Source organism: Dendrobium catenatum, unplaced genomic scaffold (genome assembly GCF_001605985.2).
Source record: "Dendrobium catenatum unplaced genomic scaffold, ASM160598v2 fragScaff_scaffold_745, whole genome shotgun sequence".
NCBI lineage: Eukaryota > Viridiplantae > Streptophyta > Magnoliopsida > Asparagales > Orchidaceae > Dendrobium > Dendrobium catenatum.
The window spans coordinates 1-18,674 of NW_021319207.1; the positions used below are offsets into that span (position 1 = coordinate 1).

General features: G+C 36.1%; 1 protein-coding gene across 1 annotated transcript; it reads left to right on the top strand.

The window, feature by feature from the left end:
• Window positions 1-85: 85 nt before the first annotated feature.
• Window positions 86-15,113, top strand: LOC110104660 (ferredoxin-dependent glutamate synthase, chloroplastic; the record flags this gene model as incomplete). The annotated part of the gene is made up of 12 exons (XM_020833861.2): window positions 86-218; window positions 4,391-4,507; window positions 4,595-4,792; window positions 4,862-4,936; window positions 5,084-5,212; window positions 5,312-5,410; window positions 9,650-9,792; window positions 9,894-9,987; window positions 10,061-10,299; window positions 10,388-10,466; window positions 14,472-14,555; window positions 14,642-15,113. Coding segments are annotated over 12 exons (1,555 nt in total), but the record flags the coding sequence as incomplete, so codon positions are not given.
• Window positions 15,114-18,674: the final 3,561 nt, after the last annotated feature.

Below are 18,674 nucleotides of genomic sequence, written 5' to 3' on the forward strand. Positions count from 1 at the left end.
TGATTGCTTGAATTAAGGAGACAATTTAGGTAACATTAATGGCCAATGAAACTCCAAAGTTTCAGAATTTCGAAATCTGAAACAGGAGGGAAATAGGGGGCGGCGGCAAGGTGGGAGGGGACCGATGGGCTGGAGTGGCCGGCGGCGGCTGGGTGGGGACTGGGCCGGCGGGAGGAAATTTTGGCAGGGGCGGGTTGGGCTGTGAAGCCGGCGGCTTGGCTGGATCCCAAGGGGGGTCGGCGACACTAGGATGAAGAGAGGGAGAATTGAAGAAATCTGAGATTTTCTTCCGACGTTGATTTCCCTTGCTTCGAATTTCTTCTCAATTCTACCTTCCCACAATAAGCTTGGATTAAATCTAGAACTCACGAAGAGATCTAGTTCTCCCTTTGAACTCACTAAGAGATCAAAGGGAAGTGCACTCACAAAGAGAACAAAGGAGGATAATTTTCATTTCATCAAAACTAACTATTACATGAGAAAATGGTCATATATATAGGCCACCAAATGACAAAGAAAATAAAAGACTAAAATGCCTCTTGGGCTACAATAGCGACCGAAAACCTATAATGGCAAAAACGGAAAAATATAAAATAAAATAAACTACTACATAAAATGATGAAAATACAGATCATGATCGTGGCCGTAGATCTCCGGCGTCGGCGATGGTACACGTGTCGAAATTTGATGTCCCCATCACTGAGTCTTGCTCATCATCTGAGCAACCAACGTAGCAAACTGCGAAACTTTATCAGAACCAACCACTGGGGCAGTACTATTCACAGGAGCTGCCTCACTAGCACTCTACCCATCAGTCATATTTGGGTCTGGCATATCCATAATCACACAGAATACAACTATGCCCACAAAACAACATAATAAAAATTCAGACAAATCAGAACTACTCCGATAGATTTACAGATCAATTCCTATAGCTTTCTTACAATCCAAACTCCAAAACTATGCTCTGATACCACTTAAATTTGTCACGACCCAACCCGACAAGAACGAATCCCTTCGCGTCGGGTCGCGACGGATTAATCCAGGATCTAGCTTTGGAATTTGCTTTCAAACTTTCTTCCAATAAACAGACACACAGAAAACACAGAGCTACTATAAACATCTAAATATACAAAAATTCATCTGAAATTTTCTTCTTTCTTTCATCAAAATAATCATGTACATTACAGTGCATGGCTACTAATAGAAAGAACAGAACAGAAAAGCCATGACTGTACAAAAATCAAAAGTACAAAATACCTAATCTCAGATCAAATACTGAACGGCTAGTTCAATACCTTTTTCCCTTTCCCAGAACTTTAAAACCACGCAGATAACAAGAATGAGCTAACAGCTCAGCAAGACTACATCAGTCAATCAAAATCTCCAGAAACTCACATCCACAATACATCAGAAAAGTAGTCCTACATAATTCAAATAATCGTACAGAAAATTGTATAATCAGACATGATACAGATACTTGATTAACAGAATATTCAAATCACTGATACAGAAGAATTCATTTCGTATAACAGAATATTAAATTAGGTTTCAAATCAGAATTATCTTCAAATCACAGAATAGACAGAATCGTACAAATCATAAAGCACATTGTCAAAACAGATCACATATCACATATCAGATCAGATTCCTGGACACTAATAGAATCTCAACGGATTCTGGCCCCTTATGCCTCCCTTGTGCTTACAGCACCAGAACATATCAGAAATACAGAATTATCATATCATAACTTGTTTTCAGATTTCAGATTCCCGGACCCTGACAGAATCTCAAAGGATTCCGGCCCCTTATAACTCCCTTCCCTGACACAGACAGAATCTCAACGGATTTTGGCCCCTTTATGCCTCACTTCATAGCATACAAACATATCAAATCATCAAATTCAGAAATCAGTTTTCGTCAGAAAAATCGTCAGCGGCATAACGGCAGTATACAAAAGTTTCACAGAATTCACAATTTCAGAAATTTACCAAATTACCACAGATAGTAGAAAACGTTATTTCAAGACTTTCATTGTACTGAGACAAATATTTTCAACATCCAAATAATTTTCTATTCGACAAAAACTCCGCAGAATTCAAAATCCCGGTGAAATTCTTCCATAAAATACTCAAAACATGCAAAAACATCATCTCAGAAACATACCAAAAGTTACGCGGTAAAACATTTATCAGCACGACATGAAACCAGATATTTGCTAACAGAAACAAAATTTGAAACAGAAAAATCATCAAAATCCACATTTCTTAAAATTGAGAAAGGCGGAATGTGCTTATCTCGAGTCGATCAACTTTTCCAACTATGGCGACGGACGAAAACGGACCGAAGTCACCCAAAATCCACTTTTCTTTCTTTTTCCTTTTATTTTCTCTCTCCTCAGCTTTCTCTCTTCAAAAAGATCTCAAACAGATATATACAAAATAGGATCGTACGGGACGATTTCTATTCGTCTCGGGACAATTTCTCCTCTGAACAAAATTTGTTCAGACAAATTTGTTATCGTACTTGGACGACTTGCTCTCTGGACAAATTTCGTCCCAACGAACCTAAATTCGTCCTGGGACGAACCTCTCTTCCCCCAGGTTTTGAACTGATCGTCCCGGACGATCTCAACTTTGTTCGGACGAACCTGGAAGGAAAACCGGGTTTCACATAGTGGGCTTGGAGGGTAGGTGGATGTGGAGGAAAAAGAAAATAAAAGTTTAGATTTGCAAACCTTGGAATCCTCCAAAGGTTGGCGGGTATTGCTGCCACCCACCTAGGGTCTCTCCTCTCATGAACTCACTTAGAGATCAAGCAAAGAAAACTAAAATTTCATTCAATATTCATCATCTGATACAATAGAGGTGGCCACAATATATAGGCCTAAAGAAATAAGAATATAATGATGCAAATGCCCCTGGGGCTACAACTCAAGACGGCTCAAAAGAAAGGGTACAATCATAAATAACAATTTATACATAAAACATCAAAATAAAGACTAAGCATCAAAATAAAGGATGTGGATCATAGCCATCGATCTGCGCCTCCTGCGCTGATATACTCGTCTAAAACGTCAGTCGATGTCCTCATCAATCATACTTCAATCCAAATAAGGGTAAACCTAGAATTGAAATACTAACTATAATCAATTTCATCTCAATCATGAATTAAAGGAGCTTAGGTTTTTAAATAGATTTAGGATTGCATGCAAATTGAAAAGAAGTTTCCTTCTCATTCGGTGAAGATTTAGCTTGCTTAGGGAGGAAATATAAGCTGAAAAATGGAAGAATTAATTTTCTGATTAACTCTTAAACCCAAAAAATAGTTTCTTCAACAAATCTTTATCATTATTTTCATGTACAAATTATATAAGTTTTTTCTTGGAAAAATATATATTGTTATGCATTCCTATCAAATCTTTTGTTTATCTTTCAAACATGAACAACAATCGAAAGGTTAGGGCTTATCAATGCAAGGCTGCTCTGCTATCTAGCTCCTCGTCTATTTCTCCATTTCGTCTCCCTCTCTCAATCTGAACACCCACCCCCCACCTCTTTTTTTTTTTTTTTTTTTAATTACATAAAAAACCCCCTCTTTTTTTTTTTTTTTCTTTTAATTACATAAACAAATTCTCTATCTTTGCAATCACACTTTGGATTTTATGTTTAACAATTTCCTTGATGATTTAACCATTCATCAACCATATGAATTTTATGAGGATACTAGGGTGGTGTATAGAAGCTCTTTTAAAATTTAGATTTTCTTATGTATTGCAGCAATTAAAACCATCAAATAGATGTGAGGTATCATCAATATTCCATGTTTTTGATAACATGCCTTTGTAAGACTTTACACCTTAAATTTGCATTTTATTATTATTAGTATTGAATTGTAGATGTTCATTCTAAAAATATGATGCATCCAATTGGTTATCAAATGATCTTAAAAATTGTTGTGTTCATGCATTCTATTAGTTTTAATAACCATTTTCTCTATTTCTATATATATATATATATATATATATATATTGCCCACACAAGGGATGTAAATTTATTGATCTGTGCAGGATTGGAACCAATGACCTTGTCAACTATTTCTAATTTCTTTATCAACTAAATTGACATATATATAAGATAGAATGCTTTCATGCAATTTATTTATTTTTTGGCATTGTTGTCATTTATGGTTATTTCATGATTATTTTTTCCTTCATATTTTTTATTTATTCACAAAAATTTTGTGAAAGTAGAATTATCACCTAGTACAAGCTCTAAAGAAGAATTGTTGTAGGGTTCAATCAGCTGGGATAATGATGATGAGTTGTTTATTTGAAAGATACCTATGTTCCTTTCTATTCTTGTTATTGAGCTACTTTGAATAACCACAGTATATTCTATCTCTATTTAAGATATCTGGGCATGATGGAGGAACTGGAGCTAGCCCTGTAAGCTCTATTAAACATGCTGGTGGACCATGGGAGCTTGGATTGACAGAGACACATCAGGTTTGCACTTGACATCTTCCCTTTATTTGTTACCTAATATGTTATTTATTCATCTGCATATTATTTAGTATTTGATGATCATTGCAGACACTTATCGAAAATGGACTTAGAGAAAGGATTATTCTGCGAGTGGATGGTGGATTTAAGAGTGGATTTGATGTCCTTGTGGCTGCAACAATGGGCGCTGATGAGTATGGTTTTGGATCTGTTGCTATGATAGCAACAGGTTGTGTAATGGCACGCATTTGTCACACAAATAATTGCCCAGTTGGAGTTGCAAGTCAGGTACCATCAGGGAACTCTATTATTTTATGTTCACAATATTCCTAAATAGTTCACTTGATGTTGTCACAGAGAGAAGAGCTTCGTGCCCGCTTCCCTGGTGTTCCTGGTGATCTGGTCAACTATTTCGTGTATGTTGCCGAGGAGGTAAGTATGAAATATTTGAGTGTAATAAATCGAGCATGCTATTTTCATTTCAAATGTCAAATTAGTTGGCATTCTTTACTTTTCAGTTGGCGTCTACTCACAAGCCTACTATTTATGAGGCAAATTCATGCTGTCTTGTTTGACTAGGTGAGAGGCACTTTGGCTCAGCTGGGCTACGAGAAGATGGATGATATAATTGGGAGAACTGAATTGTTGAAACCAAGACAAGTTTCTTTAACAAAGACTCAACACATTGATCTCAGCTATATTTTATCGGTACAATTATTGTAATGAGTAATTTTAAATTATATGATACAATTATAAGCTTCTGTACATGTTGGACATCACTGAACATATTTTACTGTTGATTTCCAGAATGTAGGCCTACCAAAGTGGAGCAGCACTGAAATAAGGAATCAGGATGTCCACAGTAATGGTCCAGTCCTAGATGAAATTATACTTTCTGATCCTGAGGTGAGAAAATTTTTGTTGTTGCTATTTTTGGTGAAGAGGGTTTGAGATAAAAAATAATTGTAGGTTGGCCGACAACTTACCTTAAATTGTGAAGTTATATTATTTTTCTTGTTTAGATTGACAAAATGACTAGGGTTTGAGGCCTGTATGGAGTTCATGGGAAGAGGGTTGGTGCTTGAGATACCTTTAAGAAGGAAATAATCATAAAATTAAACATGATGAAGTTTGAGAGGAAGAATTCCACGTACACAACTTGGAGTTGGGATGAAGAACTTTATGTACCTAACTTGGAGTGATTCGTATACACAACTTAGTTCAATGGGGAAAAAATGGTTGATGGCGTCATCATATTTCATTCGCCGATCTTCTATCATGTCCATGCAAGGGGTCTATATATAAAGGATAAGGAAACCCAAAATTATGGATTATATCATTTTTATTCTTATTACATGTAGTCTAATAAAGAATGATAATAAATGCTACAAAACTCGGCCCAAATTACTTTTTGGTCTATGAAATCTTGGAAACTGGTTCGATTCAGCCATTTTTTGACCTGATTTGATTCATTGTTATCAGCCTATGAGAAATTAGACTTATGTGGGTTGATTTGGCTTAATAATGAACTAATGCTGACATAATACATCTTTGTATTTGCATGAATTTAATCTCCATCTTAAAATATTCTTGCTTGCTACTGGCATCATCTACACGACAGACATAACACTTCAATATTAATTTTTATGATATACTACATGCTTGGTTTATATTGGTTCCTATTTATAAACTGTTATAAATATATACATTTTCATTTTTCCTTTTGATTTCCTCCCCGTCAGATCCTATTTTCAATCATAATCTCCTAATTTATTTTTTCTTCTCAAAAAAGCTTTTTTCCCTCTTGTCAACATGATTATTCTTTATGAATTTGATTTTTGCATGAAGTCTCAAATAATGAAGTTGATTATGATGGAAATGAGAATCTTAAGATGCAAGAGAAATGTTTATAACAAATTAACTCTCACACTAATACCAAAGTATTGCTTGAAATTATGTAATGGCTTGTGTATCACATGAGAAAGAATTACACATCTAATTTGTATTCACAAAATTAAACATTAAACAAATACTTATTTCTTTCAAATAGAAAGTTGTTAATTCTATATCTTAGACTATGATTCACTGTTACTTCTCTTCTATGAGGTATGCCATTGTAGCTTCGTTCTTGTGGGGGAAACTTGAAGAGAGAGCTTGAAAGGGAGAGAGGAAAGGGTGGAGTTTGAGAGGGAGAAGATCCTGTAAGGGGGAGGAACACAAGGGAGTGTGGTGGGGGATCCACACAGTTGCTCCGGTGAACTCGCACCTTAGTACCATCGGATTCAAGGCTTGTCTCGAGGTAAGTTCACCAAAGAAGAAGATCTCTTTGGTGTCAAAGGACCCGGCGACTCCGCCGCACCGGGGAAACGATGGTAGGCGGCTTCATCTTCTGCTTCCCTGAAACGAGGGTCAATCCTAGCCCTAGAAGAACTCCCAGAAGTTTGTCGGACACGTTTCCCACCAGCCATAGAGAGGAGTTAGCAAGAAAACACAAGAGGAGAAAGGGTGGAAAGTGAAAAACCATGGCTGGAACGGCCATAATTTAAAGAAACGGCCATATCGTGCTGGCCGATCGCAGAATCGTCCAGGCCGATATGGCTCAATAATTGCGTACAGGCCGATAGGTCAAAAAGACGGTCCGATCGTCCGGGCCGATCAGAGATCGGCCAGGCCGATTAGACACAGGCGATCGTCCCGAGAAGTCAATCCGGACGACCGTTGAAAAAGCAGATCGTCCGGGCCGATTAGGTGTATCGTCCATGACGATGCACAATAATTGATCGTACCGGCCGAAGTTAAAACTTTTTAAATTACTGCCACGTGTATCGTCCAGGACGAACAGTGGATCGGCCAGGCCGATTGTCCAATAATGGATCGTCCGGGGCCGATTTTAAAGATTCAAACGTGCTGACACGTGGATCGTCTAGGACGATCCAGTGTATCGGCCAGGACGATGCACATAAAATGCATCGGCCAGACGAAATATTATATCGGCCAGGACTATCATCATGATTGCAACAGAGTTCGATCAAATCATCCAGGACGATATAGGATCGTCCAGGACGATCAGTTACAGCAAGCACAGAAAAGGTCAGCGGATGGATTTTGAAGAGAATTTGCCCTATCGTCCAGGACGATAAAAGTATCGGCCAAATCTAATATATATATACTCCTAATCGGGTCATCAGAAGACCGACGTTTTATGTGACCAAACCATCTAAGGCAAAACTCTAATCTTATTTGTCATTGAAACTACTCCAATCTTTTCACGTATATACTCATTTCCCATTGTCTATAAGAGATGCTACTCATCCACCTGAGCATTCTCATCTCTGCAACACTTTAACTTAATTTTATGCTTCTCTTTTAATGGTCAACATTCTGTGCCATAAAGCATTGCAGATCTCACCACCATCTTATAGAGTTTTCCTTTGAGTTTGAGGGGTGCTTTCCTATTACACAACTGTCTCGATGTACTCCTCCACTTCAATCATCCAACTTGAATCTACTAATAATATCTCCATCTATTTCACCATCACTTTAAACAATGGACCTGAGATATCTAAAACGTGTACTCTAATTAATGACTTGATCGCCCAAAGTCATATTTCTCCGCCCACTTGATCTATTACTACTTAAATTACACTCTATGTATTCGATTTTAGTTCTACTCAAACGTAAACATTTAGACTCTAGGTTGACCTCCATGACCAAAGTAAAAAAGATATGAGCTTAAAGCTGATCCCTTATGTAATCAACTGAAATAGGAAAATACTTGGTTAAACCACCTTGTGTTTGAACACAAGTAATAGCTCCTGCATATATAACCTTAATGACTTGAATATAAGAATTATTAACCCTTTTTTCTATAACTCTTCATAGCATTTCTCTTGGAACTTTATCATAAGCTTTCTCTAAATCAATAAATATCATATGTAGATCCTCTTCATTCTCTCTATACTTCTCCATCAAACCTCTCAATAAATGTGTAACTTCCATGGTAGAGCTACCCGACATGAATTCAAATTGATTTTGAGAAACATTAGTATCACTTTATAACCTATGTATAATAACTTTCTCCCATAATTTTAAAGTATGACACATTAATATCACATCATAATCTATGCTCAGTACTCTCCCCCGACTATCTGTGAAGGATCAAAATTATCCTAGACTATTTAAAAATCCCAGTTTAATCTCATGGCTCCTTAACAAAGAAACCAAAATGATCCCACCTAGATTATCAAAAATTGGAGGTAATGGTATTAAAATTGGAGTATTCTTGGACTATGTTTTTTCTTCTTTAAATTTTTTAGTTAATTTTATTTTTCTGCTTATCTTATTTTCTCGTATACAATCACAAATCTCATGTACGAGAGGAGGTGGATTGAGATTGCGTTGGGTGCAGAACGAGTTAATTCCTTATAATAAATATGTTAAAACTTTTTTGTTATTTTAATATTGTGCTCATGAAATTGGTTGATTTTATATTTTTTGTTCCAAAACGTTAAAATTTAAAATTTGCATATTAATTTGATTGAAATCAATTTTTTTAGAGAGAAGAAAATGTATATTTATTTGTTTAATTTTAAAATTGTTTACAGATAACTTCACTGCTCTTTTATTGATTAAAAAATATTTTCTTACTAGACCAAAACTTATGTTTTGGTTTAATTAAAATCATTTTATTAGAAAAAAACCAAAATATATATGTCATATGTTTAATTTATTTTGTCATTATTATAAAATATCATTACTACATATTGTATAAACAAAGTCAAAATAAATAATATCAATTTCAAGTCACTTGAAGGGCTTGTAGAGTTTCTGAGTAGCTTATACCCATTATGATATTAAAAAAAACGTTGGTTTAGAAACTGAAACGAAGTGTCCATTTCCAGTTGCACCTTTATATAGAATATGTTGAGGGGGTTTTAATGATTTGTTAACCTCGATTCCATTCTGAACTTCAGGTTACAGTTAATCTTTGCAGTCTTGCTTGCATTACTGTTAGTTTTGCAATACGATCTATAATTTTCATTAAACGTTTTTTATTATTCTTCTGTATTGTGACTGAAGGATACTTGTTTTTGATTGCTATGATCAGATATTTATGCAACTCGACTTGTGTCCATTTTGATGCAGGTAGTTGAAGCAATTGAACGTGAGAAGGAGGTAACAAAGGCAGTGGAAATTCACAATGTTGATAGAGCTGTTTGTGGGCGTATAGCTGGTGTGATTGCTAAACAATATGGAGATACAGGCTTTGCAGGACAACTAAATATAGTGTGTGTATTTGCTATATTGTAACAACGTTTTTGAAGGCATTTAAACTATTAGACTTGTTATAGTAATCTGACAATGAAAAATAATATTTTCCTGGCTTTAGTTTCAATGGAAGTGCTGGGCAATCCTTCGGCTGTTTCTTGACTCCTGGAATGAATATACGGCTTGTGGGAGAGGCTAATGATTACGTAGGAAAGGTGCCACATATTCATATCCCAAGCTTTCTTGCTTTTATCGTGTGACAAAACTTCAGAAGTTCTATTTTTCTAGGGTATGGCTGGTGGAGAGCTTGTTATTACTCCTGTTGAGAACACTGGCTTCTCTCCAGAGGATGCTGCCATTGTGGGAAACACCTGTCTATATGGTGCAACAGGTGGTCAAGTCTTTGTTAGGGGAAAAGCTGGTGAACGTTTTGCTGTGAGGAACTCTCTTGTCGAAGCTGTTGTTGAAGGCACTGGAGATCATTGTTGCGAATATATGACTGGTGGTTGTGTTGTTGTTCTAGGAAAGTATGTATTTCATCCCTCCCTTTGTGATATTCTCTTTGTTTATTTTGCCATTTATTTTTGTTTGTTTTCCTTTCTTGAATTTCTGTAGGGTGGGCAGGAATGTAGCTGCTGGCATGACGGGTGGTCTTGCGTATATTATAGATGAGGATGACACACTTATTCCAAAGGTGCATGTCAAAATTGATTTATTAATTAACAACAAACCACCCCCCACCAAAAAAAAAATGTCAAGTAAAATGAACAAAGTAAAAAAAAAAAAAAACAAGTTGATAGCGAATTATAGTAAAGCGGTCAATTCTATCTTCACAGACACGACTGTGTTCAGCTCATCTTGATTCTTGACAATTCGATCATAACTGTATGTTGCATCTCAGCCTTTGGTTATGAGATGGGATTGATACTTTATTCATTTTAGGTTTTTATTCCACGGTATAATTTAACTGTTGTGGTAACCTTGTAATGTGATGGTGAAAATCAATACAATACCTCTCTTCACTTCTTCTTCTTCCTCTTAATGCTCTCTTCTGCCTTTGCTTAGTAAGTGAATTTGGAATCAGAGCCTCTGTGTCAAAGGATATTTAATACATTGATCTCTTCTGTTATGTTTGTTCTTCTTTTTTCTAACCCGGAATATCTCTGCTTCTTCTACGATCAATGGAACATAATCATCTCTGTTTAGTGGGCATAATGCCTTGTCTCCATTAAAATTTTTCTCAGGGGATTATATTGTGCTGGGTTGAACCTCATCTCTGTTGTTTCAACTTCACCATCCTCTTCAATGTTTCCTCTTCATTTGTCTCGCCCCATTTTCACCCAGTCCTGGTAATCTTCAAGCGTAATAAAAGTGCATAATCTAGACAAGCATAATTCTCACTAGCACTCATCATGATTGAACGAATGGGAAGTAGTCTGAATTGATCATCCCAAGTTGACTCTTAACAATCATCTAGTAGATACATTATAAACATTGAATGGAACAAGTCATTAATTCATGTAAAGAGCTTTTAAAATAATATCAAATATATATTTATATGTACCAATAATCTCTAATTTACATCATACACATTCTATATATACCAAAAATGTTGTTGTATAGAGCAAAACTTGTCACCTGTCCATTATTCCAAATGTCCCTTTACTTTCCAAAAATCATGATATAGTATCGAATGAGCTAGAGGCTTAGTGAGATAAATAATTCTAACATAAAATTTAAACATACAAGAAAATAACATAAAATTTAAACATACAAGAAAAGCACATAAAATACTACGTTGAACAGGGACATTTGGAATAATGGACATTTGGAACAATCCAACATCCATTTGCAGCTTCCCTACTTCCCTCCCCCCCAACTTTTTTTTCAGACGCCTCAACTATTTTCTTAGCCATCGGTCCCAATAAATTGCTCTGATACCAATTTGATAGGACTTGAGCACCAAAATCAGCTAACAAATAGTAAAATTCAACAAACCAATAGATTTTATTGATAAGAAAATAAATACGAACATTCAAAATACAATGGTCCTCTTTTAAAGAGGACTTTTTCTCCCAAATCCTAGGCGCCGCTAGAATCTATCACAAAATAAGTGGAAAGCAAATACTCACAAATTTTGCATACAAAACATAAACCTAACTTTAGGGTAATCAATTACTTGAAGCAAGCAAGTACCCAAACAACGAACGACAATAAAAAATTAGGAAGAATAGCACATCAAAACTATTTTTATTGCAAGTTATAGGAATGAAAATAACAAAATGCAATTGGATCTTCAATTTGAGAGGAGATTCGGCTCTCCCAAATCCCTAGCCGGTGGTTAGAGCCCTTACAACTTAAAAAATTCTAATTTCAGTAAACTCAAAACATAATCTTGAAATCACCCTATTGTTATCTTTCAATAAGCTCTACAAATTTCCTCCCAAATCTAAATTCCTTTCCTTAAATAAATCTTCTTAATTTCCTTTTAATCAAATCAACCCTCTTTCCCTAAATAAACCTTCCTAATTTCCTCCCAATAAAATCAATCATCTTTTCCTAAATAAACCTTCCTAATTCCCTCCCATCAAATTAGTTGATAATACTCACCTCTCAAAGACCCACCTTGTCCGCAAGGTGGAAAGACGCTCTTTCCCCAATTCCTCATCATCACAAATCGTGAGCATCTAAAGAGTTCAGTCCTTACACCTATGCCCTAGTATATTCCTCTCATCATATCTGGAACTCAGCCCCTTCGCTCTCTTTTCATGTAACTCAATTTTAGCTTCTTACGATTTTCCCCAGGTCTCCCTCCAGTCTTCTCATTGGGGCTCCTTAAGAATACCCGATGTCGGCTCCTTAGATGTCAAAAAGGTGGTGGTCATACTGTACGAACCTTCTGAGCTGCTGCCTCCAGCCCCTCTCCCCAGGTGCCTCTAATCCTTCACTAACTGGGCTAGCTCTATAGCCTCTCTTAAATCATGGGGACTCATCACTTTAATCGCCGCCCAAATCTCTGATCTGAGCTCTTTCAAAACGTTCACCTCCAGTACAGTCTCCAGAAGTTGGTCCAGTTGACTGGCCGGGTGCTCAAACTTCTCACGGTACTTCATTGTCCCCTCCTGCGTCAGGGCAAAGAACTGCTCAATTGCTCATAGAAGTCTCCTCCCCCACTGGTTTGGAAACGTTCCAACTAGCCGCCATTAAACTCCCTCTAGGTCCATATGAGTCTCTTTGCATCCCTCCATTGGTACCATGCCAATGCTTTCCCCTCCAAGTACATCTCGGCTATCGCCAGTCTCTCCTCCGTCTACCTGCGGACAGGGCACACATAAGTTGCTTCATTCGCGCCCAACTACGGACAGGGCCCTTCGCCTCATGTTGCCGTATCTGTAGCAACTGTGTCCACCATGCACTAGCTCCACTTCTCATGCAGCAAGCTACATATTTTACATGTTTTGTGGATTCAACTTCCATGTAATCAAAAAAGTTTTCAACAGCCTTCTCCCAATCCAAATAATCTTGTATGTGTAAATGTCCGTCAAAAAAGGGTATATCCACCTTAACTTTGAATTCAGCTTGTCTCCTCAAAGGAACTGTGCGTCGTCTACTCCTGTAGTGTCGACATAATATTCAATGCCCTCATTATCTTCCTCAGAATCACTCTGGTCCACTTCTCGTTGACTTTGGAAATCATCCTCTGAGTCAGATACTTCTGGCGTAGGTTGGGGGATTTGACGCCACTGACGGTCAAGGCCCAAACCACGCTAGCCGCTTGGAACCAATGCCGGTGCCTGATCTCGACGAGGTTGATGGGGTGCGGTCCTTGCACGATGGAGATTTAACTCACAACACATTTCGATCGAAAGGCGTTGTACATCTATCGACAATGCTTCTAATTGTCGCACGATGTTAGCCTAGTTTGCCCACAGCATTTCAAGGCTCTTAACTTCGTCGGTGGCCGGTTCTTTGCCCTTGTTCGTCATCCTGCAAAGCTTGCTCTGATACCAACCTGTGCAGCCCAAGGACCTGAAAGGAAACAGGAAAATTCTGCAAAGAACCTGAAACAGAGAAAAACTAACAAGAACTAAGAGAAGAGACAGCTTCGGCCTCAGAACAGGAATTCTATACCTTTTTTGCTACAACCGGAATATTCTTCAATTTTAGAACATCTTCGTTTAAAATTTTAATTTTTGCTAAGAGTACCAACTTATTATTTTTAATGCATTGATTAGGGAATTCGAATCTTATTATTTTCTTCCAACATTCAATTGTAGCAACATATTTTGCTAATCAATCCATTCACCCATTAACTTTCTATTATTTACAATGCATTTTTTATTTGCATACATAGCATCTCCAAACGGCATTATAACACAATTCAGGAAAAGTAACATAATCTCCGGTTAGGCAATTCAAATCTTACTCTTTTCTTCCGATATTCAATTGTATCAACATATTTTACTAATCAATTCATTCCCATAATGACTTCAAAATTCATCCATTAGCTTTCTATTATTTACAGTGCATGTACATGCATAGCGTCTCCAGACGGCATCATAACAAACAATTCAAGTGTGAAATACAATTTCAACTAATATAATGAATGTGAAGCATTAGAATGAAATAGGATTGTACTAAATGGATGAACCATTGTATTTTCACCGGGGATAATTGTATCTTCTTCTATTTGTACAAGGTAAACAAGGAGATTGTAAAGATCCAGAGAGTAAATGCTCCAGCTGGTCAAATGCAGCTTAAAAGCCTTATAGAAGCTCATGTTGTAAGAAATCCAACCCTCTTGAATTTCCATAACAGAGCATGATTGAACAGTACCACTTACTCCCCTCCTTTCCCCACTTTTTAAAGGAAAAAACTGGTAGCAAGAGAGGTAGCACCATTCTGAGCGAATGGGAAGCTTACCTGCCCTTATTCTGGCAACTGGTGCCGCCAAGTGAAGAAGATGCCCCGGAGGCTTGTGCGGAGTTTGAGAGGGTGAAAGCAGCTGGGCGTGTGGCAGTGCAATCTAGCTAAAATGTCTTGTGAAAATGGACCTATAATACCCAAACATAACTTCTACAGAACAACGATGAGGCAGATTCTTAAGCAGGCTCAAAGGATGGATTCTCTGGTAAATAGGCTCTTTTTTTCTGCCGGAAGACACAATTAGTCAGTTTCATTGTACAAAATAAGGTTAAGGGGTGCTGTTGCTGTTGTATTTTCCATTTTTTTTGCTTGTGCATTTTTTGTATAGTTTGTTACTTTAATAAAGTTTACATGTAGATGTTTATAACTTCTGCAACTTATTGGAAATCTGTATAGGTTTATTGTTTGTTTATCAGTTCTTTGTTCTTCAAATATCGTTTGGTAGTTGACATTCACCTTGAAAAAGAAACATATAATTCACTATGGCTTTATTTGGCACAGCTGTTGGAGCACTTTTTTTTTTTTTTTTTTTTTTTTTTTTTTTTTTTTTTTTTGCTATTTTTAAAAACTTTTTACTAAAAAATTGTTTTAAAAAATAGTAGAAAATCTGTCAAAAACGGGATGTATTATTCTGTGGAGACATTGGATGGGAGAACCATCTGGTTTTGTCTTTGTGAACAATAAAAGTGTAGCTCACTGCACATTTATTGTTCATGCCGCGCTTTTACTATTCACAGAGATAAAATTGGATGGTTCTTTCCATTCGGTGTTCACACAGAATCTCTCTCCCCAAATGGAACCTAAGAAATGTCCATGGTTGTTGAAACTTTGAAATATCCAAGGGGAACATGGTTTTCGATTTTAATCATGAATCTGTACTTACGAATTGGATTTCATCATGAAATATCATCTTATTTTTATAAGGTGATATTCATTTATAGTAATGTTGGGATCAAATCTGCTGAGTCTCAATTACATTGAAATTGAAATATTTCTTTCTTCGCATGCCTACTTGATGCATAGAATATTTCTTCAGATGATAACTAAAAATGACACTTTGAATGTATATTCATTTATGTTGTCTTACAGAATGAGATCAGAATGTGCTTGATTAAAAGAAATGACAATTTTTAAAAAAAAAAATTGTATTAAAAATTTATTTTATAAAATAGTAAGAAAGTTATCTCAAACAAATTCTTAATTAGTATGTATTCATTCTCTTTCTCGGCTGTCGGCTACCTGGTCAATTAGGCAAGTATAGGTTCATGCGGCCTTTTTCAGATTTAAGCTGAGATGATGTTTTAGAGCCTCTATTATGGATGGAAGTGAGGAATATTCATGAATGATTTGGGATAAATTTTGTTTATGTTTTTGAAATTGTATAAAAGTTTTAAATTTTCCTTTTATATTTTAAACTAGAAGCACTAAGGAATTTGATATACTTGGGAGATAAAGCCTACAAAAAAATAATGGAAAATTATAGAAATACTAATATTAATTGTTGATTTTGGATTATGACTTCAATATGAAAAATAAAATATATGTGATCTATAATTTGAGAGGTAAAATATGTTCTCTCAAACAATTTAGATGTTGCATACAAAATATAATATAAATCTACTAATTATTGCAAACAATAAACAACAAATATAAAGATAGGTCTACCCCAATTCATTTCCAAATTAGTCTCCAAATCAGCCCTCAAATCTATAAAGAAACGGCTCCTAATTAATCTCCTCCAAATTAGCCTTCAAATTTATCCTCTTCACTTAAGAAACATTTATTAATCCACTTGAAATTAGTCCCCAAATCTGCTCTCTTTGATTAAAAAATATATCCTAATTAATCTATTCAAAATTAGCTCCTAAATCAGCTTTATTTTCTTATAAATTTTTCTCTCCTATTTGAATTCAAATAGGAGCACTTTCCCTAATTAATTCCCTTCCTAATTTTATTGTCTCTTCAACAAAAATAAAAGATACTATTTGAGAGGTAGATCGCCTATCCCGCAAATCCTAGATGTTGTTAGGAACAACTCCTAAAAAAAATAACATCAAACATAAATCACACCATGAAAATAAAACAACATAATTACCCTTAAACAAACTATCAAAAATTTCTTCGAAATCTGATTTCTAGCATTCTTTACTTTAATAAAACATTTCTAATTTCCTCTCAAATTTGAATTCAAAAAGTCTCTCATTCCCTGAATAAAACCTTTCTAATTCCCTCTTAAATATGAATTCAAGCATGCCCTATTTCCCTAGATAAAACCTTCACAATTTCCACCCAAACTCGAATTCAAATCAGCCCTCTTTCATTAAATAAATCTTTCCTAATTTCCACCCCACTCTAAATTCAAATCAGACATTTTTCCCTAATTAAACCTTCCTAATTATTTTTTTTATCCTCTTCAATTTATTAGTTGAATGCTATGAGTTGTTCTTGTTCCTTATCATCAATCATTCGCATCTTCAACATTCTCACCTTATAAACATTACTGCCCTAATAACTTCTTCCTCCTCCAGTATAGTGATTGTCGTAATCCCTCCATATTTCCCCCATGTATCGAGGATGAGAATTCCACCTTTCTTCCAACTGCCTCGCATGACCCAATCCCCATGGCTCAGCTTGTCCCCCTCCTTGTCCCCCTCCTCCCTATTCGTCCACTCTCCTTGCCCAAAAGACCTCTTATAATGGTTGACCATCCCAACCACCTCCACCACAAAACTCCCTTCTTGTTGTCCCCATATCCGAAAACCATATTTTTTCCCTTGCCCGAAATGCTTCTCATAATGGTCAACCATCCTACCACCTCCACAAAAAATTTCCTCCTTATTGTCCCCACATCTGAAAACCCTAATTGGCCCCTTACTAAAACCCCAAGAGGTGGCTCGTGATGAAAAAAAACCATCCTCTTCGAACTCTTCTCTCCCAATCTTTTTTTCCCTTATATTCGACCAAGTGAATCGCGGTCAAATTATGGTTAGGGTTAGCCATCAGAACAACTAGTGGAGTTTTGGATTGCATCTTAATAAGCTTCTTCATCATATCCTCCAACCTCCCAAATGAAAACTCTCTATTCGATTCTCCATGGTTGAAAATCTTCCTTCGAGGGTTAATAATTTTTCATCCACCTTAGATTCAAATTGCTCCATTTTTCTTTTCAACGCATCCACCTTCTTTGCTACCATCTCTCTAAAAACCTTGCTTTGATACCAATTTTAGGTATTTTGGAAGTAAAAAATAACAAATAGATAGCAAAAAAAATGCTATAACACAAAGACAATGTCTGATTTTTTATTATATCTTCAATAGCAATAAAGGAGAAGTGATATACTATTCGGGAGGTCGGTCAGCTCTCCCATAAATCATAGATGCCTCTAGAAACAACTCCTAATAAAACTATAGCAAACATAAATCACACCATGAAAATAAAACAACATAATTACCCTTAAATAAACCATCAAATTTTTCTCCAAATATGACTTCAAATCAACCCTCTATCCTTAAATAAAACCTTCCTAATTCCCTCCCAAATCTAAATCTAAATCATCTATCTTTCCCTATATAAAACCTTCCTAATTTCCTCTCAAATTTGAATTCAAATCAGACATCTTTCCCTAAATAAAACCTTCCTAATTTCATCCCAATTCTAAATTCAAATCATCCCTCTTTCCTTAAATAAACTTTTTTTAATCTCCTCTCAAATCTAAATTCAATTATGTCATCTTTCCCTAAATAAACTTTCCTAATTATTTCTCCTTTGGTTTCTTCTCCTTGCATGGTGAATTACTCCCCTGGGCCCTACAAGGTAGGCCCCCCTAGCGTATGAGAATTCTAGAGGATTTTAGAGTTCTAACATTTCAAGAGCTACAAGATGATCACCCCTCTTATACTCTCAGATCCATAGACACTCATCGGCATTGAGCTAGAGCAATGGTCATTTTTTTTCAACAACAATTACTTATTAATC